Here is a 23,994-nt window from a genome sequence, read left to right on the forward strand (position 1 = left end):
TCAGAATTTGTGGAAGGGTGTAAGTTATACGAACGCAGATCTTTATTTGTAGTACTGTCCACCTACGCTGACATCTGCATCAGTAGAGCTACAGCAGCTACAAATCAGTATTCAAGTTTCCTTATGTCTCTTTTCATCCTTTTCTCCATTTTTCGGTATTAAGTGACATTAATAGATGTCCCTTCACCAATACTTATGTCAGAAGAAATATAGCTGAGGTCTGAACAGGGATGCATTTTAACCTCTCTCTCCTTTTGCTCCCTGTGCACTCTGTACAGAAGACTCCCAAAACACTGCAACAACATTATCCTAACTGGTAATACTGGCATTACTTTTATGGAATTTTATTCTGGGAAAGCACGCCAGTGGAAGTGATGCAAAATAGTGGTTTGAAAGAACAAGACTTTCATTTAGCATGTAAATCTCATGCTGGTTTTCCAGCACTTCACAGAAGCTGATTTTTCCTGTAGCTAACTCTTTAAATTGCTGTTGATTTAGCAAATAAAGTACACTGATTTTAAAAGGCAGAAAATTAAGCTGTCAAATTATAATTTAAGAAAAAAACGGTTTTCAGTAAGCTGACCAAAACCAACTTTCATCAAAGTGAAGCTTAAAATTACAGATAACTAAAAGAACAAAGACATCTAACAAATAGCAGAAAAACAACCTGTTCCTAAAAGGTGTATATATGCATGTTGTACTTTCATCACACAGTACAGGTACTAGCCCACGTACCAGAATAATTAAGTTTACAAAGTCAGAGATGATATGGCTATGTCATTGCTACTGTTATGACAAGTCAGGGCCTGTTTAACAATACACAGTTAAGCACGCATAGCTGTAAGAATAACGGAGTTTAAGAGTTTACCATTGAGGGTGAATTTAAGAAGAGTCTACACTGAGCTGACAACTTCAGCAAGGCATCTTTATACGGTTGAATTAATTTATTTTAGGATAGCAGGTTACTTTTTATGTACAGATTCAGTAAACTCTCATCTGCATCTAAACTTTTAAACCCTGCAACATGCCAACTAGCATTCATAGAAAGTCAGTTTACACACAATGGTAACGCATTTAAATCCCATGCATAATTGACAAATCTCAAAGTCCTTACTGGAAGTTGGATGGTGTTCCAATATCTGCCTTTGTCAATCTTCTCTTTTTAGTTTTTCCTTTCTTCTTTTCTTTGGTATATGAAATATTGTTGACTTGTGGAGTATAAAATCTGTTAGTTGTAATTTCTGGGTTTTTGATATCAACAGTTGCCATTGGTAGGTTTGGGCCTGTGAAGATAAAAGAACAGGATTTTTAATAGCGTGTTTCAACAAAGCTGTATTTAAACTATATTTAACCAACAACTTTTTGTGTGCACATGCATGTGGCAAAATGCTTATACTGTAGCCACAGCTTTATGTACCACATGCATCTGACTAGGTCCTGGATGTCAGATGCTTAATTATAAGTTATTTGCTGAAGAAAAAGAGGCATTGCTAGAGCAGAACAATGGTGGAAAAAAAAATACAAGCTAGAATTTTGTTTCTGCAAAATTGGCAAAGAAATTAATTCTAAATTAAAGGGTTTTCATGTGCATAGAATACATATGGATTTGTCAGAATTAGGTTTTGAGCGAAATGAGACAGTAATACATGCACCTGTACACAATACCAGTATAACTACCATCCTAGACGAGACTTAAAATTGAGTGCCATGAACAGCAACACCCAGCACGCCACTACCTTGGCAGCACAGTAAACACATCATAAAGGAGAGGGAACCTTTGCTTAATAAGCATCAGGTGGGAATACTGTCATCTTCAAAGATACGACAGCATTTATAGAGCTATTTGGGAGTTATTTCTTTTTCTTTGACAGGTTTGGAAAACAATCCAAGTCCCAGATGAAAAACAGAGCTTGTGACAGTAAAAGCAATACTAGAAACAAAGTACACACTCTGTGAATTATGTTCTCGAGCATGTTCTTTGTTATAAAAGAACTCTGAATTAGTAATCCAGTTATTGAAAATGTATCTGAATTACACTCCTGCCCATTTCAGCATTTTAGTATTAGGTTGCCTTTGTAATATTATAGCAAACATACCTAGATTATTTTCCACTCAGGTTTTTTAGTTTTGATGGCAGGTAACTCTTGAAAGTGATGGTGTTACTTAAATACTATGATTAAATACTATGAGGCAATTTACACATTTTTCATGTGGGTATACGCACACACACACATATGTATGTGTGTATTTTTAAAGAATCCCGCTAAAAGAAAAAGCAATCTCATTCTTCCAAAACTGAAATTAAGCAGGTCTACTTAAGACCAGTTTGTCCAGAAATAGTTTGAAAAGCATACTCTGAGTTACTATTTAATGGTTAGCAAGTCAACTAAAATAAGATTCTTGCATCCAACTTTACTGGGTGTACGATAAAAATGTTGACTAAGTTAAGTGAATCAGGACCTTATTTTTATTTTTTCATAACTGATATTTTTAAAAATTTTATATTGATTATTCAGAATTATCCTACACATGCTGAAAGCACCAACAAACTGTTTTCACAGTCCAAGCTCTGAATCTAAAAGGAGAAGCAGACAATGACAAATACATTATCTGACATTTGCAGCATAACACCTCGGTGGGAAGCATCTAGTACCGACCAGAACAAAAAACATGAACAGAAACAAGACAGAGGGCTAGTCAAAACTCATCTAAAAACACGACAACTCCTACATTCCTGTGACAGTCTTAGAGGACAAGTTTCTAAAACTGAAGGTAAACTGCAAGATCAAGAATTTCTGAAGTTTTTTCTACTACAAAGAAATGCTTTGATCTAGAGGTGCTATGATCTAGACAGCTTTGTATTTGAGAATACAAAGCACAGACTGACCACACAACTATGCACAATTTGTATTGTTAAAGATGCACTTCAAGTTCACATAATATTCAACAGTTGGTGAATTTAATCAACCCAGAACATAACAATGTGGAGTTAAACCAACCTTCAGGATGAATTGAAAACTACAGTCTAAATTTCATTCGATTCAAACAGAAAAAATACTGTAGGAGTTGACTCTCACTTCGGTCACCAATATTATACCTTCTCACCATTACAGTGATATTCGTAGTTTCAAAACCTATACTGACATTCAGGAATAAATATGTAGTCTTAAACTGACTGTAACTGGTTTTAACAAGTACAAAGCAGCAGCCATTTGCAAAATGAAGTTTTTTAATTTGAGCTGAGCTCAAATTAAGGGCTGATTGCCTAATTCCTTGAGTCTAATAATATTCACACCAGAGATCACAGCAAACTCTTCACTATGAAAGTTATTCTTACCATCAGGTTTACACCTTAGATGTCCACGAGGGATAAAAGCACCTTGGAAAGAATTGTATTCTTCCAGAACTGCCATGTTTATATCCAGTAAAATTTTTCCCATCAAAACACAAGCACCTTCCCCATCAGGTATAGACAGCTCAATAAATGAAGATGAGAGAGGCATATAGAGCTCATCATTAGGCAGCACTTGACAATACAGTGGCCGTAGGCACCCACTGATATCAGCATCTTCAGAAGGGGGTCCAGAAAATGTAGTACAGAACATGTTGAAATATAAACTCTATGACATTCTCTGTATTTTAGAGCCACTGTAGACATCTGTCCCTGACTACTGACAGCCCTACAATAAATGCAAACTGTTCTCGTTAACAGATGAAACAATTCTGTCACATGGTTCTTAAAGATTCCCTCAGAACCTAATTCTGACAAATCCTTATTTCATCCAGAACTCCACTAAGAGATGAATTCGACCACAGTAACTCCTCGATTTGCACAAAGACCTAGCTATAACAAGCGAGTAGAACACAAATCCCAGGAAATTACAGGCTAATACATTTTACATAACTCTTAATGCCAATTTATTTTAATCCTGCAATTCTAACAAAAAAAAAAAAAAATCTTAAATCTGTACCATGGTAAACGTCATACAAAAAATAGGAGCGCTTTTTCTGTGCAACTCCCCATTTATTTCAATGCATGCAGAAAATCCAGACAATCAAGCACCACTAAAACAAAGTTCCCCACAATACCTCAAAACACAGATTATACGTGTATGGAAGCGTTCCTGTTCTTATTTTTCAGATTTGAAGATAATTGTGTACTGATACATAGTACATACAAAAAAAAAAGGTGTTCCTTTTCTCCCCAAAAAGACAATTTTACTGCATAAAGGGAGCATAACAAAAGCCAGATGACCCTACGACTGTTGTTTTTCTTTGTCACTCCTCTCCTGTTACACATTGATGGTGTGTATAGTATGGATCAGCTCTAGACTGAACTCCAAATGCTGCAGCCTGGAGGTCACAGGCAACTGAGGCTCTAACCTAAGACTACAGCAGGCATAAGCACACCTGTCAGCAGAGAAGGTAGGCATTATAGCATTCCACAGAATCAGAAAAGGAAGGTATACAGATCATAGAAGAGCCACAGATGTCCCAGCAGAACAGTTTACTAAACACCAGAGTTTTGACTAGTGATTATAAACCTGAAACACTGAGCATAAGCCTGTGTTTTCCACAGAATATTCAGCCTAAGTGGATGGGATCAATTAATGCAAGTTTTAGTACTTCATTATTTTTCTCAAAACCATTTTGTTGCCTCAGGTCTGACTGGATAAACTATGGAGACTATTTTAAGCATTAAATTTTTACAGGATAGTTTTCTTCAATTTTATTCCTGTCACAAACAGAAAGCTAGACAAATGAATCGCTTGCATTACTGTTGGTCAACTTTCAGAACAGAGACAAATGCTAAATTTGCTGTGGTTGGTGGCACTATGTGGTCACCAACATTTTTCTTTTTGCTCTGCAGACATCGCTACCAGGAATGAACTTCTAGGTGATGGAAAGCAAACATTGCTCAAGACAGTCAACAATTAAAACCCTCCCAAAGCTCAGAAAATCTAGTAGATAAGACCAGACTGATATATTAATATGATTGTTTCAAAACTAAGCAACCCTGTCACTGTTGAATGAAAGGATACTAAAAACGCCTGGGCTAAGCTGATGATTGCCTGAGCTTCCTCAAAATTTAATGTGTGAAAAAGGCTTTTTTTTTTTTTTTTTTTTTTTTACTATTGTTATTTTGAGAAGTATTCTGCATGAAGAAAGGACATCTGTAGTTTCCATAATCTGGGATTAGTTAAGGACTACATAGTTTGGTGAGATGAGATGCTTGGATGTCTTAGTTAGAATAAACTTAAGACTACCTCCTTGAACAATATGGGCTCAGAGACCCCTAGATGATCAGATGGTGATATCCCTGCTCAAGCAGTGAACTGGCATCAACAGAAATATCACCAGAGAACTCCCTTTTTAGTTTCAGTGTGGAGTCATAATTAGATTAAAGACTCCAAACTTGATATTCACTGATGTGCATTTCTCACTTGACCTAGGAATACATGGTAAATTTTTGGATAGAATTGATGCATAGTTTGGACTTCTTCCATGAATTTAACAATGATCTTCTGAGAAATCACAGAATAAGCTTGGGTTGGAAGAGACCTTAAAGATCACCCAGTTCCAACCCCCCTGCCATGGGTAGGGATGTTGACCACTAGATCAGGTTGCCCAGGGCATCATCCAGCCTGGCCTTGAACACCTCCAGGGATGGGGCATCCACAGCTTCTCTGTGCAGCCTGTGCCAGTGCCTCACCACCCTCAGAGAGAAGAATTTCCTCCTAACCTCTAATCTAAATATCCCCTCTTTTAGTTTCAAACCACCTTTTAGTTTAAAACCATAAAGATATTCATGTCAGTGAGATGTATTCCCGAGACAACTAAATTCAGATATTCTCTCGTGGAAAAAAAAGAAGTTTACTCTTATAAACGTATGACATATTACTAAAAGGCTATGTTACAGGGTTAGTCAGATAAAGAAATTAAAATGTCATGCATATTTTATGAAATCAATTACGATTATGCCCACCTTCAGACAAATATATTAGCTTTGAATTTCAGCAATGTTTTGTAGAGCAACTCTTCATAGGTATATTCTGAAGACCAAACACCAAATGAAAGGTACAAAGCCTTCTTCACAGCTTAAGCTGAAGGGCCTCTGTCCTATTTACAGGAAAACATGCCCCTCTCCAAAAACATCCTTTACAAATGCCAGCTAAGAAGCCACAAATCTTCCAAGCTACAAGTAAACAAATACCAAAGAACAGAAACAAAACAAACATACTAACCTCCAGAGTATGAGTTTACTGCCTTTGCTACCACAGGACTATCCTGAACAAGCCCAAAACAAAAGCTATACAGAAACCATAAAAGACAGCAATAGGAAAAAATAAAACGCAGTGCTCATGCAAAAAGCTTACCATTTGGTGGGTCTCTTCTTTTTTCTGTTGAAAAAGAAAAAAGAAAATATTTATTCATAGGTATCACAGAACAAATTCATTCTAAACTTTAGTTTCTAGTGACACTTTCAATGACCTTGAGCTGAGACCTAACAACCTGGTTTTAAAACCTACTTGTTGACCATCTGAAAGAAGTTAAGCATTACAGAATTATGAAAACATATTTTAGATAATTAGCACTGATTGAAGTGAGCCAACTTGGAGCATAAGGAAATAGCTAGTGAGTTGATTTCAGACATTTTGACTCCAATATAAGGTGAAATATTCAAAAAGCAGCTGTTTTGGTACAACCTATCAAAGCAAGATTTTCAGAGTATTACGGTTTCTGATTTCCACTAACTGAGATTGTTCCTTCAGTTTAATTGGAAATACAATGAGCACTTTGATACAGCAATGTTCTCCCACAAAGCCAGATGTACTTTATAATCATTTTTGGTTTTATGTGAAGAAACTAGGACACAGAAGGGCAAGACACTTCACCTGTTAACCAGCAGCTAGCTGAACAATATTGCACAGAACTCAGACCTCCTCCTTATATTTTATTCACAAAGCCAAATTGTTTCACAGATAATGAAGAATTTGGTTTGACAGCTTAAAATGCAGTTGTAAGCATTTCATACCTCATTAATCTCAGCCTGTAATGGTTTATTCTCCTTTGAAGGAGACTTCCCACTTAGTATTAGTTCCTATACAACTCAACTTTTACCCTATTTTGTAACCTTCCTTCAAAACTCAGTTTTGAACAAAAACCAGTCCAGTTATACTTACACCACTTGCGTACCTACACAGACATTCAGAAAGCTTCTGGATTTTGCAGTACCATACATGCAAGCATGGTCTATCACCTCACCACACCAAAAAACATGGCTCTATATAGATATTGGCGTATCTGAGATGTAACTGGGCCTCCTCCTAAGAGCTTAAGAAGAATTTTTAAACAGACATTTTCATCTTCAGCAAGTCCTGGAAAAACTGCTAACCCGTTGTGCTTTTCAGACACAAGCATAAGGGGAAGGGAGACTGTGCTTACAGAGATATCCTTGACCTTGTCCTATCAATATTTAAAAAACAAAATCTAAAATTATACGTGGGTAAGATGAGTCAGCCTCACATGCTGATAACCTTCAGTTGGGAATAGAGAACCTCCAAAAGAAGGTGACCAAAATCCTTCAAGAATCTTCTTTGGCTGAGCAAGCCTTCAGAAGACACCTGTCCATCAGTTCAAAGAAAATTAGTGTTAGAGGTGAAAGGCTGGGGGACAAAGAAGGGGCTTTTTGGCCAAATACTCTTCCTAGAATATTTAGGTTAAGAATCCGCTCACGCTGGACTCCAAAAGAACCTGCTCAACTTCTGGAGTGTAATTGCAGTCCTATCTAGGAAGCATCAGCCCTGAAACTGAAAAGGAAAGTGCAGGACTTAGGGCAAACTGTTTGGCACAGGAGGGGAAGCTGGCAAAAGCAGTAGGCATTCATGGAAAATGGTAAGTGGCCTTGTGCCAAATCATGGCAACCTGTTAGAATTTTCGTTAGGACAAAGAGTTTCAGAGATAAAATAGTGGAGAATAAAGCAGGACACTTTGAACACTTCCCACAATTTTTGCTGGGTCTAGATAAGAATAACGATTTGTGGCCAAAAGATACTAGATCTGTTTTTCTGTGGTTTCCACTGCAGACTAGGAAACAAGAACTCCTGTTCTGAAATGCCGATGACCTCACCAGAGGTCTGACAGAAGATGGAGAAGCCTGCTGATCCAAAAGATCAACTTCAGCTGCCCGTGTCTGAGAAACCGTGTTCCCATCAACATGTATTCCTGGAAAGAGATCTCTGAAGTGCTCAGCTTGCATCGGATTCCAGTCTCAGCAGAGATGTCCCTGCCTCCCAGGCAGTAATAGCACCATTTAGTACATATTCAATACCCAGCTTGAGATGCATTAGGAAGGGCAGCAGGAGCTAAAAGCTTGTGGAGGAAGCAGGGAGCTTCAGGGAGGGCTAAAAGAGCTCCCACCCCTGAGCTACAAGGTGCCAAAAAATTAGACAAAAACTGAAACCTCCTACGTCTGAAAGGCAGTTAAAAATAAAGCTAAATTCTCTCAGAGCGTGGAGCACACACTAACATTTCTGAGGCAAGATGATAAAAAAAATACGAACAAATGGTACCTACATGCAAGTATACCCAAAATGTGAATGGACTATACTGACAGGCCCAGAGGAGAAAGGCTGTGTTCACTCTGCCTACTGAGGAAACTATTTGGGGTCCGCTTAAGAAGTAAGTGGATAGATTATTTAAGTGAGTCTACCAGAGAAATTAACTACGTATGGTAATTTCTTCCTAACCTGTGGTTAAGGATTTAATGAGTTTTTTAAAATCAAAATTTAACTAGATGAAAAAACAGCCTGATATTAAAGCCTTTCTCTATCATTCCATTCTCCACTGAGTATTTTGTACATTTGTAAACTCTCACACATTCTCTGTTTGGAACCCTACCTTCACCTCTGCTGAACTCCAGATGCACTTACTCAGGAGTTGTCTGAACACTGACTGGAACACACTTCATGCCAAGTGAGGAAGAGCAGAACACCGTTGCCTCTTCTTGCAGCTGTATGACATTTTGTATACTAGTCTCAGCACCAAGACACAATTTTTTGAGCCAGAACTGCTGTTCTTGCTGCCTTCCTGTAACCTGAACTTTCAATAAGACCCCTGGAAAAGTCTCCTAGCAAGCCCTGAATGGCATAGCAGGCTGCTAAGTGATCACAGAGAGTACTCATTTCTGTAAAAGCACATCAGGTGGCACTGCTAGGAAATGAAATATGTTTTGGAAGGCATAGGAGTAAAGGTCCCATTAAACAGAAAAAGTATTAAGAAAGCCAAACCATTACTGTAGCTTTAGAAGTTAAGATGTGTTAGAATACACACGATTTATTATCTAATATAAATAATACATGAAGCTTTAATATAATTTATATTAGATATAAACTTATGAGTACAGCATAATTTAGCATACACATATAATGTTTTTATAAAGCATTTTTATATAAATCTATGTACATGCACCTACAGCAAATCAGTTTTACCTTTGACAAATGCAAAGCCTGTTATTATGAGAACAATTACAACCAGTCCCTATCAATGACAAAAAGGAAATTCCACCTGGTGGCTTGACTAAAAAAAAAAAATCTGTTTTTAATTCTTGTTTTCCAGTTATTACTAAGAAAAAACGTGGAGTATTTTAAGATTTCCTTCTTTTAACTAAAGTTTTCTTCAAATTGTAAGCATTTTGGGGCAGAGTCGTTTGTCTTTTAAGGCATTTCAGAATGTATGGAATAAGCTCATCCTACAGCATGGGTTTGAGCACTCGAGCCAATACATTTACTCAAAGATTAAACAAGAAATACTATGGTGAACATCCTGCGAACCATAGGATGAACCACTATTTTTAGCCAAAGTTTGCTATGGCCAGCCATGCAGATAGATATTTCCTTTCTTCCAAGTCACATCCGTGCATGGCAGCACAGTGTTTTAGACACACGGTAATGAAGAATGACACACAAGAACGCACATATTCTGGTTTCAAGCAGAGACCATCTTTAAGAAGCCAACTGAGCTTTGGAACTAATGCTCTGTGACTAAGCCACCATCCCTAAATGAAACCCACATGGATCCTGCAGCTTCCTGAGAACACTTGCAAGCCCATGCTTCTCCAAGGGCATCCTCCCTTTACATCAGCCTTACCTGCATTCATTGCTAGTGCAATTCAATTCCAAGACAGACTACAGAAACTCATAGCTTAGACACAAGTCCACACTACAGCTTACAGCAAGCCTAAGCACATCCATGCGTATCCAACCTATGTTTTCTCTCACCTTACTCTTCATGGTCACATGGCTGTCAGACAGGCAAGTCATTTATGAGATGTTTATGACAAAAAGGACCAAGACAAGATCTGGAGAAAGCCTGAGCTCCCTTTAAAACACTGACCATGTTCCTAAGGCATCCTGCAGCTGACAAAACGCATGCTGTGCTTCAGACCGTCCTGTGCTGCTAAGGACAGTATAGGCACATTATGTCTCCTGTTCTCGGCCCCTGCCAAGATTACGAGTTTTGAATAGAAGATGTTTCTCTACTAAACACTGGACCAATGCCAATAATTCATTCACATGAACTACTGAACATACCAGATGGTAAAATCTTTGTTACAACCCACTTGGGCTGAATTTAAACAAATTCGTTATAAACAGCCCAGAGCTAAAATAGGGTTTTAATCAAACGTGAAAACAGCTTACGGGAAGATTTCTCCTTTTTCCCACTGACAGCTTACCCTTTTTGCTTCTTTCTGGTCTATATTTTCAAACACCACAATCTTGGAGTCTACAAGCTGAGACTTTATAGGAATGGAGCACCAAGTTATTTCAGAAAAAAAATATTTTTGTAAAATAGAGAGATGAAGCACTTTCATAACACAATGACTTCTAAATATAAATATGGCAGCAAAGCCTCCAGTTGCTTTCAGACATATAATTAATTTCCTGCCTCCCCCTAGAACAACATAAACAAGCCTGAATTTAAGATTAATTTAAATATTTACCAGATTTTCTCTGCCGTCGTCCAAGTAACTCTGTTACTGTTTTGCGGAATAGTTTAGCTTCTTCTTCATTAGCAAAATTAAGACCAACTTGACATGTCTGAAAAACATTAATATCCCCCCACCCATGACTAAGAAAATGTTTCAAAGACTTGTAAGTTCTTATACCTTCTGAAGGTATAATCAGTAAAAAAAAAAAAAAAAAACACCACTGTAAATTTGGAAACAAATCTCAGTGAAACATAATCTAACAGGAATGTCTCTCTACTAATCAAGTATCTGGAGCTCATACTAACAAGTTTGAGCAAAATCTTGGGGCCTGAAATCAAAGTTGGGTGAAGAAAATTTTATTAGAAGAAATAGATGATACCTTACAAGCATCATCGGTAAGTCAAAAGAATTTCAGTATTAACAGGAGTCAGAATGCGTTTCATACCGAAGTGCATTTCATGTTCTGTTCTATGGCTTAAGTTTTCTAGTTGAAAGCCAAAGTTATTTCAATAAATAAGCATAAAAAACTTCAAGGAAAACAAGTAACATTATACTTTCATAAATAATTTACAGAGTGAAATGAAAACCTCAGTTATATTAGAAGAAGTTACCATTGTATTAAAAGACATTCTAAAACAGGTATTCAAAGATGTTGAGACTCACATCTCCAGCAAAGGTATGAAAATATCCTCTAGGACTATTATATACAAAGTTATTGTACAGCTCCTGCTCCCACAATAATTTCCCATCCTGAAAAAAAAAAAAAAAAAAGATTTGAAAACACTTGAAGACAAATTGCAGGTTATCTTTCATAATATAACCAATCAAGAGTTTGAAGCTGCATATTGCTACGCATCTGTCATCCACCCAAAGAATGAGCTCAATCCAAGTATACCAGAAAACGTGGAGAAAACAGATGAAACCAGACTAATTCCCTCATTCTACCTTCTGTTCAGATTCCTGGATGTTTTAAAAAACGTCTCAATTTCTATAATCCTGCAATAGTTATGCTGGTAGCACTAATAGTCAGCAGTGATAGCAATGATACAGAGGTAATAGTAATAAAAATAAGGGAGGCTTACACCAGCATGTTACCAGCTCAGGGTTTACCTGAAAACACTTAACTTCAAGGGAACAAAAATTTCACCTTTTTAAGCAAGTTTTATATATTTAAATGGCATTATGGTTCAACACCCAAGGAACAGTTTCTAAGCCTAATAATGAAGTGACCAAATGACAAGTGTAAATGCCAACTAGCATTTCTGAGTCAATCTGAGAGACTTCAAGTAATTAATGTTGACAGACAGGGAGCTACTCCTAGCTGTAGAGGGAATGGGAAGCTTTCCAAAGTCTCAGCGAAAGTCAATACAACTTATACCTCTAGGTATCATTTTTTTTTGCTGTAAAAACATCTTGGAATGCATTAGTTCACACTGCCCTGAGTGAAATATCAGGATCGGACAGAGATCTTCAGTATGAATACAAATACTGTGGGAAAAGCAAATGTTTATCCTGCAGTTTTTCTGTGCATGAACACACTGATCATGAAAATGAAGATTCTGGTTTTGATCCCTAAAGAACGCAGCATGTATTTTATTAGTTCCAGCCAAGGTACTAACACCTGCTAGAGTTCTGGCAGCTACCCGTATCAGTGACACTACACTGGCTTTCACTGGTTCCACTAATCTGATTAGTGGAGGACAGCTTCTGTGAGCCGCAGGAAAATCATATCTTTATTTCATCTGTAAGAGCTGACATCTATGAAATAATTTAAATTTAGAACACCCAAGAAAGTTGCCCATGCCTATTAATACGTACTGTCAATGAACTGCTCAGTGTACAACTATTTACTTCAGAATATCTGCATATGGGTATAACTACAATCACACAAACTCATTCAATTCAAAATGGAGAATGAATATAACAAAGTCAGTCTGCAAGAGAAAAGACACTTACCTTAATGTCATATATTCTGATAAAATATGACCTCAGCGGATTGTCCTTTACAAGGCAAGCTACACCACAGCATTTCTTTGACCACATGGCATTGCGATCTGCTGCATACATTTGAACAACTGCTGAAGACATCGTCTAGAAAGGAAAAGTAGTGATTACTTTTAAGGTAAAACCAATAAATTTTACATTTTAGCAGAGCAACTCTTAATGATCTTTATTCTAAACAGCAACTTTAGACTATTTTCCAGGTGGTAACACAGGCAAGTTCAAATGACCCCACATTGCTTCCGTACCCTTTTTCTGTGTGCAAGATTTAAATTGCTTAAGAACCTAATAGAACATTTTGTTCTTGGCCATAAAATCAGCAAGAAGACTTTGCCTGTAAGAGGCAGACCAGTAACTATGGCAGTCACACAGAGAAGCCCTACTGTGCTACTACATTTTTCTGTTCATTACTTCAAACTGAATAGAAATGCAATATGCAGGCTGTAAATTACAGGGCCTGGAAACACTCCTCGGTATTGGAATGCAACTGCCTATATTGCTTAATTGTTAAAAATGATCTCTGGCACGATTTTAACCTATGCCAACTAGCAAACCCCTAGAATTCTTTGGCATGGTTTGGGAATTCACATGAACAAGGATTGCTCCCAGCTGGCAATGTGAAATTGTCCTGTTTTCAAATTGAGATATTTTATTAAAATATTATTCTACACCAGATTGCTTCCGTGCCTGGAAACATACCTGAACATATTTTCTAATATATACATAATTTGTGTTCTACTGTAAAAGTCCTATGAGGGAATAAACACTCTTCAAAGGCTCCAATTTTCATCTTGTAGCCAAGTCACAAGGATATACAGCTTAAAGCCTCTGTCACAGCACAGACCAGAGGCTATCCAGCCCAGGGTCTGTGCTGTAACAGTGGCAGGTGCCCAGGGAACACAGCAGGACACCTCTCTGCCACGGGAACAGACCCCCAGCATGGGCAGGCTGGAGCTCAAAGTCTTCCTAAGCCAGCACGTGTGTTTTACTGCATGTATTTTTTCCTCTGTGAGTTTATCTCATCTCTCCTTGACTCCACGTGAACTTCTGAGCATCACACCAGCATACAGGACTGTGTCACTATTCACTTACACACTGTGTCAAGAACTCCTTTGATTGAAAAACGTGCCACCTGGTAGTCTCAGTTCATCATCCCTGCTAGTTCTTATGCTAGGAGACAGTAGGAATCCTTGGTTGCTTCTCCATGCTGCACATGCTGTTATAGATATTCTGTTATAGCTCCTTACCCACAGTTTTACTACTGTTTAAAGAAGTGATACTAGTTTTAAGTCATCCTTGTACCAAAAAAAAAAAAAAAAAAAAAGAAAGAAATAGAAATAACACATCTATGCTTTCATTACCCTTGTAACTCTCAAACGCATCTTACCCAGTCCTACCGCATCCTTCTTAGACTGGGGATGAGACTTATGGTGCATGAACCCATTTTGTTAGCATTTTGAACTTAAGAGCAACAACAATATTGCTTTCTAGTTTGTTGTCTATTTCCCTGTATTTTTAAGTGCTTTCTTTTCCATTAAGGGACAATACATTGATCTTTTCATAGATCTGTTACATTTCCAAGAACTTTCTCAAAAGACACGTGGTCTGAGCAACAGGCTCCATACTAGGTTTCCCCAGCCACTCTACCAGCATTATTGCACCTTCGTCAGCACTGCTCGCCAAACAGCTGGCTTATCCAGAACACACACACCTTGGTGCATTACATCAACATCTAGTAGTGTACTAAGTATCTATGATGATGATTACTAAGTATCACCATCACTGACATCATACTTTTTAATGGCTTTACAATGACCGAAAGAATCACTTGAGCTTCTTGGAGTTTTTCTTATCAAAAAGCTTCCAGTTTGGTTAAAATAGAGGCAAAGTAATTAGTTGAACTGACAGCTACTCCCTAGGGAAGCTTTATAACCTTTGGCAAAGCCCTGTGATGCAATTTTCACACGTTCCTCTTTGCAACCATTTCTTCAGAGGTAGTAAGACTGACTGCTCACCACTGAGGTATCCAGCAGGAAGAAGTCAGAGCTGACTCAGAGCTCTGCAGTCAGCTCCTCAGATGCTCTACAACTAAATGCAAAGCAAGACTTCCCTCCCTATAACCTACAGGGTTATGCAACTAATTTAGTCATAACTGGACTCGTCAGGTGAGGAAAAGGGAACCTTGAATTAACCACAAGAGAACAGTTTGCTGGTGGACATTGCAGGTGTAAGAGATGTCCAAGAGATGTTACTTTTCCCTTATGCTGCAATAGGCAAAGACTTGATTTGGGGTATGACTGCCCATATTTCGTTCAACTGCTAACAGCCTTTTCTCTCATTTCTGCCATTTCATCTCCTTTTTAAACTGATAATCTTGTAGACACCACAACAAAAAGGAGCACAAGTGTGCCACCGTACAGTTATAACCAAGAAGACATTTCATTCAACCACTGTCCATACAAGAAGCCTTCTCAACCCCCTGAAACAAGTCCAACTCCACCAGCCTCCTCCCAGCAGGCCTACCCACAGAAAAAGGTGGCTTTGGCAGCAATTTATGCACCTTACGCTCAAGGTCCAGAAGAACTATTTGCATTGAGAAATGGTGTACTACCAATTGCTTCCTATTGTATCTAGCAGCAAAAACACCAACTGGATTATCCGGGCAAACCCTAGTTGTTGTAACTCCATGATGACTGCATAGAAAACCTACCCCATGAGCAGACAGAGCATTACACAAAAACAGTGTCCTCATTCTGTGTAATCACAATAGGTTTAATTTACACGTGGATACTCTGAGCACAGAGCTCAATTTGCAAGTTAGAGAACAATTTCGCTGCATCTAAAGTAGGTGTTGTTAAGGCAGGTGTTGTTCTGAGACCTACCAAGCCCAGAGTTCAATTACATTTTAACTTACTAATTAGCATTGTGCAAATTCCTAGTGTTGACAACCTACAATGAGGTTCTCACATGTTAAAACATAATTATGAGTTCCACTATTACACCACTTTAAAAAAAATAAAGGGACAACACAGTAAAAAGAAAAACAAAAACAAGCTGTATTTCAGCAGGAGGAGGACAATAATATCCAGCTCCTTCTACTTCATTCTTGTGTATGATGAAAATGAATGGAGGCTGATGTTTTACAACACTTTATGCTGCTCAGCTTCTAGAAGACAGTTGACAATAATATTTAATCATCCACAACCTTTGGAAATGTACACACACAGCTTGTAAAAGTGTTTGAACTTATGACCCGTAAACTTCATGCACTGCTATTCATTATCAATCTCAGCCATGCTAATTGACATTTTTCAACTTCAATTGCAGAACTGCAGCATTTGGGAACATTTACACAAATATTGTAACTTACACATTCAATGGTTTTTTTTTTTGCATTTGCATTCAATTTGTCTTTTGAAGCCAATTAATATACACTGCTCAGTTTCTCACACCATTCTTGAAACTAATTTTGCTTTTAGAAGTATTCCTTTAAAGATGTACATAAATGTGTCTTCACAAGAAGTCCTACCCCTGACTTCACAGACAGAATTGGAGAGGAGTGCCATTAAATCCTCCAAGTAATTAGGGTGTTTTTTCTGAGTTTCAGTAAGCTTCTGTGTTACTTAATACTTAATAGTTATGGCTGTGTTTTCAGCAGAAAGATTCTGAAGTTGATCCTACTGCTGTGCTTAATTTTTCTGTTGAGGTCTTTGTCCTTTTTACTTACTTTTGTATCTGGATAAGGTGCACAGGAAAAAGAAAGAAGCCAGCCCAACCATCAGGGAATGAGAGGAGTCAATCCCCTCGGTTCCCTTTCTAGTTCCCACAGCCAGCATCCTGCAGGAGGACATGCCACTGATTCCAGGGACTCGTCACGCCCCCACACTAATGAGCTGTGAAGCAGTAAGCCTGGTGTCAGCTCACTGGCAGAGCTGGTCTCGTCCTTGGACACGCAGGCTGCAGGATATGTGCTATCAGCACCGGGCTCGTGAAACACCCTCTGCCTGCAAAAGGTGGCCACGACGAGTCACCACCTGTTTGTGGGGTGGCTCACACCCGTGCCGATAGCTTCCAGCTGGGCAATAAGTACCTGAGTACTTTGATCAGCTTCTGGTACAAATGCTTGCTGCAGACACCTAATTAATTCCTTAGAGTAACTCAGCATGTCTCAGAAACAGTAAAGCAAGCCAGCACAGACAGCAGCACGCCTGACTGCAAGAGCGAGCCATCACACCGGACATCATCACTCAGCAGAATCCTTGCCAGCATACAGGTCTCCAGTACAGCTGCCAGCTGCTTGCAATGCCACGATCAAAGAGCCTCAGATACCTGGTATTGGCTGCGACCTCCCTAAGGCATCCACTCCAACCTCTGGCTTACAGCAAGGGTAATTGCAAAGCCCTGAGGTCAGGTTGCTCAAGGTCTTGCCCAGTTAAGTTTAAAGGCCCCAAATTACCTCTGGGAAGCCTGTTCCAGTGCTTAATCACTCCCATTTTAGTGCTCGTAAAAATACAACTGAGTATAATGTATTCTTCGAATGGCTCGGTATTGCTGTGTTGCACGTTGACAACACTTCTGAAAACAGTGACTTTCAGTCTTTTTTCCAATTTTAAAGCTCCAGATTTTTTCCAAGAGAGGTGCAGACTCATGTATACAAAGGCAATTAAATCCCATGTGGCAGATTTCTTCTCCTAGTTACCCCTCCCAGCCCCAGGAAGTATCTTACAAAGAAAACTGAAGGACAACCTTGCCCTACAACGCAAGACCACAGCTAGCTGCGGTTTGTTTCCAGGCACAGCAACTTCTTGAAGAAGCATGCTGATATTGATATAATGCCCATAGCTTCTTCAGGAAGTCTGTCAGAAGACTTTCAGCTTGAAAGTCTCGGGGCACACAATTAGCTACTTCAATATTTCTACGAAAAATGCTACGATGCTACTTTGCAATTCAGAACTGGCTAGCTGTGTGCAATCCCAATCCTACCAGAATACACACCAGTATTTCTATTTATTTCCTTAAAGTAGATATCTGGAAAAAGCTGTCCCGACCAATACTACTACTGGTGAGCAGGTACTGGAGGAAGGCATTGTAATATCTGCTGCAATCCTCATTATCCTAAGCCAACACCCTGAAGCCTGACCAGGTGACGATGCTGGATGCTCCCATGCCACTCAGTTCTTCTTTGATACAAGCCCAGGAGGACAGCTTGCAGTTTGCTTCTACAAGGGTTCACAAATAAAGGGCTGTTGCCACTGAGTGTCATCAAACCAGGGGGAAGTCACAGGCAGCCTCTGATGGCCGGGCTCCAGAACAGAGGTGTGAAGTCAAGCACCACTTCGCTGTGGAAAACACTTACTGAGGCATAACTCTAATCCTGACCACAGCAAGGACAGGAAGCTTTGCTACGGAGGAAATCTCTACTAGCCAAGCATTATTTAAGCCATGAAAAAGGAGATGGAAACTCACTAAGAGTGATGAAAGGGAAAGCAGCAGCAGCAGCCAGAATGCCGGGTAGCTAACTGTAAGAAATAAGATTAGTCTACAGAAAATTAGCCAATTAGACAGAACTGTGGCTGACATTTCTTTCTCTAGAATACAAATATTTCACAGAAAAAAAAAATCACACTGGTCAATTGAGCAGAAGCATTGCTTGAAGTCTTAGTTTACCTCAAAAAACCTATTATTTAAATAATTACACATTTACACGTCAACACCTTAATAAGCTCATATTATTCAAAGTGAACTAAACCAGAGTCAGACACTGGTAACACCTTTGTGCTGATCAGCTTATCTTTACTGTCGTAAATAGATGGAGCTTCCAAAAACACTTCTGCAGTGCTCAGCACAGCCTGTGCATTGCAACTCATCACTCTTAACACAGAGCATCAACAGAAGCTGCTGCATGGACCAGAGGCTGGAACCTCCTCCCCTTCTCATGGGAAGGCTGTTGGTGGTGGCACGCACATCACAGCTCCATGCCCTGGTGGTTTGATTTCCCTTCTGCACAGTGGTCCATTTTGAAGAGAAACGCTGCTGTTTTCTTGGCGCTGAGGCTGTCTCCTGCCATGCAGGAACAGTGCGTTCCCATCCTGCTCAGAAGGGCTGATAACCCACCTCCGGGCTGGGTGTTCTCAGCTCTGAGCAATCCTACAGACGGCACGCTGCAGTCTCCTCCAAATGTGCTTCTAAAGGAACCAAATGAGCCTGTCTCTGTTCAGATGAGCCCTAAACTAATTAGACCACTTAAACAACATGCAAGTGTGCAATTTTTACATTGGAAGTAGCAGAGGCATTTCCTACAGTAGACAAAATTTTCCTAGTGCTTTCACAGAAACTTGGAAAACTTGAGCTTGGCTAAGTTCAGGAGCCTACAATGTTTCTCAGCCCTGGGCAGTAGGGGATCCACCTCTCAAGCATATATGCCTGCTGTGAAGGTTTAGGTCCACTTCAGGGCCCATAGCAAGAAATATAAAGAAATATCAAAGCCTTCATCAAATTTTAGAGGTCTCAAATATTCACAGGTGTGCTTACGTAGCAAGTAAGTGCCACCTGCTTTTGCAGTTTTAGAAAGGGAAGGGATGGAGATGCAAAGGAACAGAACAGGAGAGAGAAGAGACTTGTTCAGGTTCCTGTTGACACCTTTATCTGAAGAACACAAGGACTGGGGCCCCACTCAGTAATGACGATAGAAGAAACACAATAGGTAAAGTAGATGTGTTCAGCCACCGTTTTAGTCTTTTTCCCTTAAGAGATGTGGGTCACATTATTTAAGGTTCCTGCTTCTTGTACAGCATGTGATGCCCTTGGCTTGATAGTCCACCCATGGAGACTTTTGGGTAGATAGAAATACCTTTCAAGGACTCTTCCATACCTTGGCTATGCAATTGAAATTTGGTAAATCGCCAGGCTGGGAGTTCTGTAATCTGGTTTACATCTTAGCACTAGGTTGTCTCCTAAATCTTCACAGATGAGTCCTTCACACGAGTGTTAATTTGGATACTTCTTTATTTGCGATACTTCTTTATTTTGCCATTGTAATGGCAATTACTTCAACTTTCCCGGCTATTTTAGCTACTAAAGGTATATTGAAATAATTACTTATAAACTTATCTCTGAAAACAATTGTTTATTGCAAAACGTCAACTTCAGATGCTACAGACATGGTTGTATAGCCATTTCCCACAGAAACAAGAAACAGAGAACTTGCGGAGATTGCTGGCAGATTTCAACAAGTTAAGCAGCTGGAAACAATCTTCTAATTTTAATACAATTTGCAGGACATTATTTTCAGGAGACAGACCGATTGCTCCACAGACAAGAAAACTGAAGAGAGATTTCACCTTATTTGACAGAACTGACATGAGAGCCTTTTGTGAATACCCAGGCACACGAGAAAAGCTTTATTTGGTGCAAATTGGAAAGTTCCTCAGCTGCCAGACATGGAGGCCTCATCAGTTCCACTGCCTGTGGAATTTTTTATTGCAATCACCAACTATGTCTAGTTTTAAGCTTAAAGCTTTCTTTTCATTGCTTAATTTCCCACAATCACCTGCAGATTTAGAAGTGTATTATGCACAGAAGCAAATATCTTTTTCCCACCTACACGCAAAGTTGGGCCATATTAAAAATAAAGCCACAGCATAAAGGACACTGCTTTTTGCTTATTTGAAGGGAGATGGAAGAGAGGAAGTTTATGGAACAGCACAAAGCCACTTCAGGCATTCCTTATTATTTTGGACACACAAGGATCTTAATCTAACAGAGGGAAAAAAAATGCTTTTATGGAAGATATTCTTAAAGCCTACAACCTCATTTCAAGACCTCAGCCCTCCAAAGCTGTCACGTAGCCACTGCCCCAAGCAGGCTGGCGATTACAGCATTACAGCACCCCGAGCTGGCCCATCCTGGGTTAGCAGCTAACATAGATGACATTCAACCTGGAGCTTCCATCTATGAAGAAACTAAACACGGATGCTTCCTGCTTTCCTGCAGTGTTACCAGCTCACTCAGCTGTGTCTCACCTCTTAGCTCTGCTGAAATCCTGGCTGGCCAGCAAGCAGCAGGCACATGACAAAATACAATTATTTGTGCTGTTGTTGAAGTTACACATTTAGTTACTTTGAGAAAAAAAACAAGCATGCTGTGGGCAGACCTGCCACAAGTTTCTCACAGCCCTACTGCCTTCAGGGCAAGAAGTCTCACTGCAGAGGACACAATATCTTGCAGTTTTTCCTACAAAAAACAAGCTATTTATAGGACTGTTCTTTTTCAAAGCTTAAGGGAATTTTTAGATTAAATTTTTAAATCTACCTTGTGAGCCACTGTAAATTAAACAGGACTTTAAAGACTAGGATGATACTCACACACACACACAAAAAATAATGTACAGATCTGTACATTACTTGCTTCCCAAAACAACATTTCATAGCCTTGCACAGATATCCCTGATTGGCGTTGAGCCACAGAGATTCAAGGCAAGAATCAAGAGTTTCAAGCGACTTACAGGATACAATTGGAGCTCAAACTTGTTTTGCCTTCTATCACTAACTCGGCTGTAAGGGAAACTTGTTCTTCTGACTCAATGTTCCCTTCTCCTCTACCATCTACCCATTGCTTTCATGCACCAAGGTCCTCTTTCTCCAGCATTCACCAGCCATTTCATTTCCTACACAACCTTTTTGCAGGTGCTTAGTTCTGTATTTAATGCAGATTCTTATAAACAGATCTTCACATCTACTATGAAAATATGAGAATGCCTTCAAGAAAATGAGTCAGAATTAGACCCTTGTTCATAAAAGGAAAACAGACAATTTAAAGAAGTGCTGGACCCACTGAAGTTCTTTAGAGACTCTTTAGAGACCCACTCAGTGGCATATGCATCACCACTTCAACAATGAAAGTCTTCAAACCAACAGTTACATTGATTAAAGAAAGGATGCAAACCATAAGCCTCAGGAATTTTTCTAGCTCTGGAATAATCATCAATGAGCCCTTGAAAGTGTTATGCAGCATCTTGTAATCCCTTGTCCAGATTTAAAATAAATATATTTGCTTTACAGAGGTAAGATTCAGGTGAACTTTTTGTATGATCTTTCCAACTGAGGGCATAACGTAAGGAATTTGACTTCAAATACTTCTAGAACACTGAAATAAACCAGCTTAAACTAATGTAAAAGAAAGGCTCTTTTATAAGCAAACATTAACTTCATGCCAACACAAAACAAAGAGCTCCCTTCAAAATATGAACAAATTTGAGAAAAGGCTATTAGAAGTAAAACCTCTTTGAATAATAGCCAGCAATTGGTCTCACAATTGTGTATATAACTGGGGGCCTGCCCTATAAAGCAGCCTCAATCCACTTATGTAAGGGTACTTAGAGAAGCAGCTCCCCTTCCACTTTCCCTGCACCACAGAAACATGTTTTAATTCATCCTGCAGCAGCCCCTGGTTGGAAAAAAAAAAAACATTATGAGAATTCAAGTCAGATAAAGAAACTCATAGTTATGCATAAGATTATATTTTACTCCAATAACTGAGTCCGCTATGAAAAAAGTTATTCCCAATTATAAGTCCTCAAAAGTAGGTATGCCACTAGGAGAGAAAAAAAAAAAAGAGCATGAAGATTTAGTAGTTACCTGATACCTGGCCAAATTCAAAGCCCAGTCAGGGGATCCAATGCTAAAAGCTCCTTGAGAGCACAAGGCATACCGAATAGTGAAAGCATTAAATAAATGTCTGGGAGAACACTATTTTAAATACAGCCTTGCCAGCAGCCTGTTGCATGACTCTTGTCTTCATCTCTCGCCCATGCCTTGTTTTCCTTATCTGTGCTACAGAGAGGAGTGACCTCTACCTCTGTACAGTGCTTTAAGAACTGCTGATGAAGAAAACAGCATTAGGCTGCCACAGGCAGGAACCCACTCCTTGGAATTTGGGGGCTGGGGAGTGATGGCCACCTTACCTCATCTGCTAACAGCAAGGGCTGAGGCAGTTCCATGCAGTTTGTGTTTTCTCCACAATGTGTGAACATCAATTACTATTTCATAGCCTGTTGACTGTTTTAGTCTCAGATCTGCTACAGCCATGAAGATAAGGAAACAGATATCCTTTCACCACAAGGGATGAGCCTTGATTAAAGTGACATTTATTACAGCTAACACTTACAAATGTCACCGGTCATTCCTTCTTTGTAGGTCCAAAGCAATGAATTTGCTAATGTACCATGGAGTGCAATATTAATTTAAATATTTGTAAACAAATTTTAGTAATTTGGAATCAGTGTCACAGAATAGTGGTCTTATGTGACCAACACTACACAAACCCTGGCCTGAATGTAGGCCACCTATTTCCATTTTAGACGAACCACAGCCCTAAGCTTTGTGAATAACAAAACATACTGATGCTTTTGTAAGCACTTTTTACTCAGTATATTAAACACTTCCTTTTTAAGATGGAAAAATAAAGAGCACAAAGCAAGAGTCCCAAAACTTGATAGTAAAAAGAATTATTTTTTATTAAATAAAGCAAAAGTCATTTCCCACCTTCTCAGCATTTTTAGGGGTATCTTCCAGGAACAATGTGTGTGTCTGAGCAACAAGAACCCCTGAAGTCTTATGAAAGAGACTGAGAAAATCATGAGATCAAGCACACATAGAAAAATTGTGATGTCAATACCAGAGGAACCACTCATCTGCCAGAAGTAGTTTCAAGAACTAGGCACTGCAGCCTAATTCCAACAGACCCATTCAATAAAACAAATTTTCCTCCCTACATCTAGGTTCTTCCTCTAAAGAAAGCTGCATGAAACATACTAGGGATATTTTAGGCTGGATTTTGGTATTACTATTTATGCCTCTTAGAAACTGCATTAAGAGCTTACCCTCAGCCATCTGCTATGGCACAGGCTCTGTAGCTCAAAGATTTTTGTTACAATTCTCACATCAAGTACTATAAATGGTAAATTTCTACCACATAAAAAGGCTCCCCTGTGCCATTTGTGCTTT

At 39.1% G+C, this 23,994-nt stretch overlaps 1 protein-coding gene across 2 annotated transcripts in view; it reads right to left on the reverse strand.

Moving 5' to 3' along the window:
• The window catches only part of WASL (WASP like actin nucleation promoting factor), a 49,719-nt gene that overhangs the window by 11,142 nt on the left and 14,583 nt on the right, over positions 1-23,994 (reverse strand). For both annotated transcript variants that reach the window (XM_084301616.1, XM_084301615.1), the window contains exons 2-6: positions 12,947-13,081; positions 11,654-11,740; positions 11,003-11,099; positions 6,378-6,401; positions 1,115-1,283 (exon numbers count right to left, since the gene is read on the reverse strand). In XM_084301616.1, coding sequence (XP_084157742.1) covers positions 1,115-1,283; positions 6,378-6,401; positions 11,003-11,099; positions 11,654-11,740; positions 12,947-13,081 — 512 coding nt within the window. The remainder of the gene's footprint in view (positions 1-1,114; positions 1,284-6,377; positions 6,402-11,002; positions 11,100-11,653; positions 11,741-12,946; positions 13,082-23,994) is intronic.

This window comes from Netta rufina (assembly GCF_964035555.1).
Source record: "Netta rufina genome assembly, chromosome: 1".
NCBI classification, from domain to species: domain Eukaryota; kingdom Metazoa; phylum Chordata; class Aves; order Anseriformes; family Anatidae; genus Netta; species Netta rufina.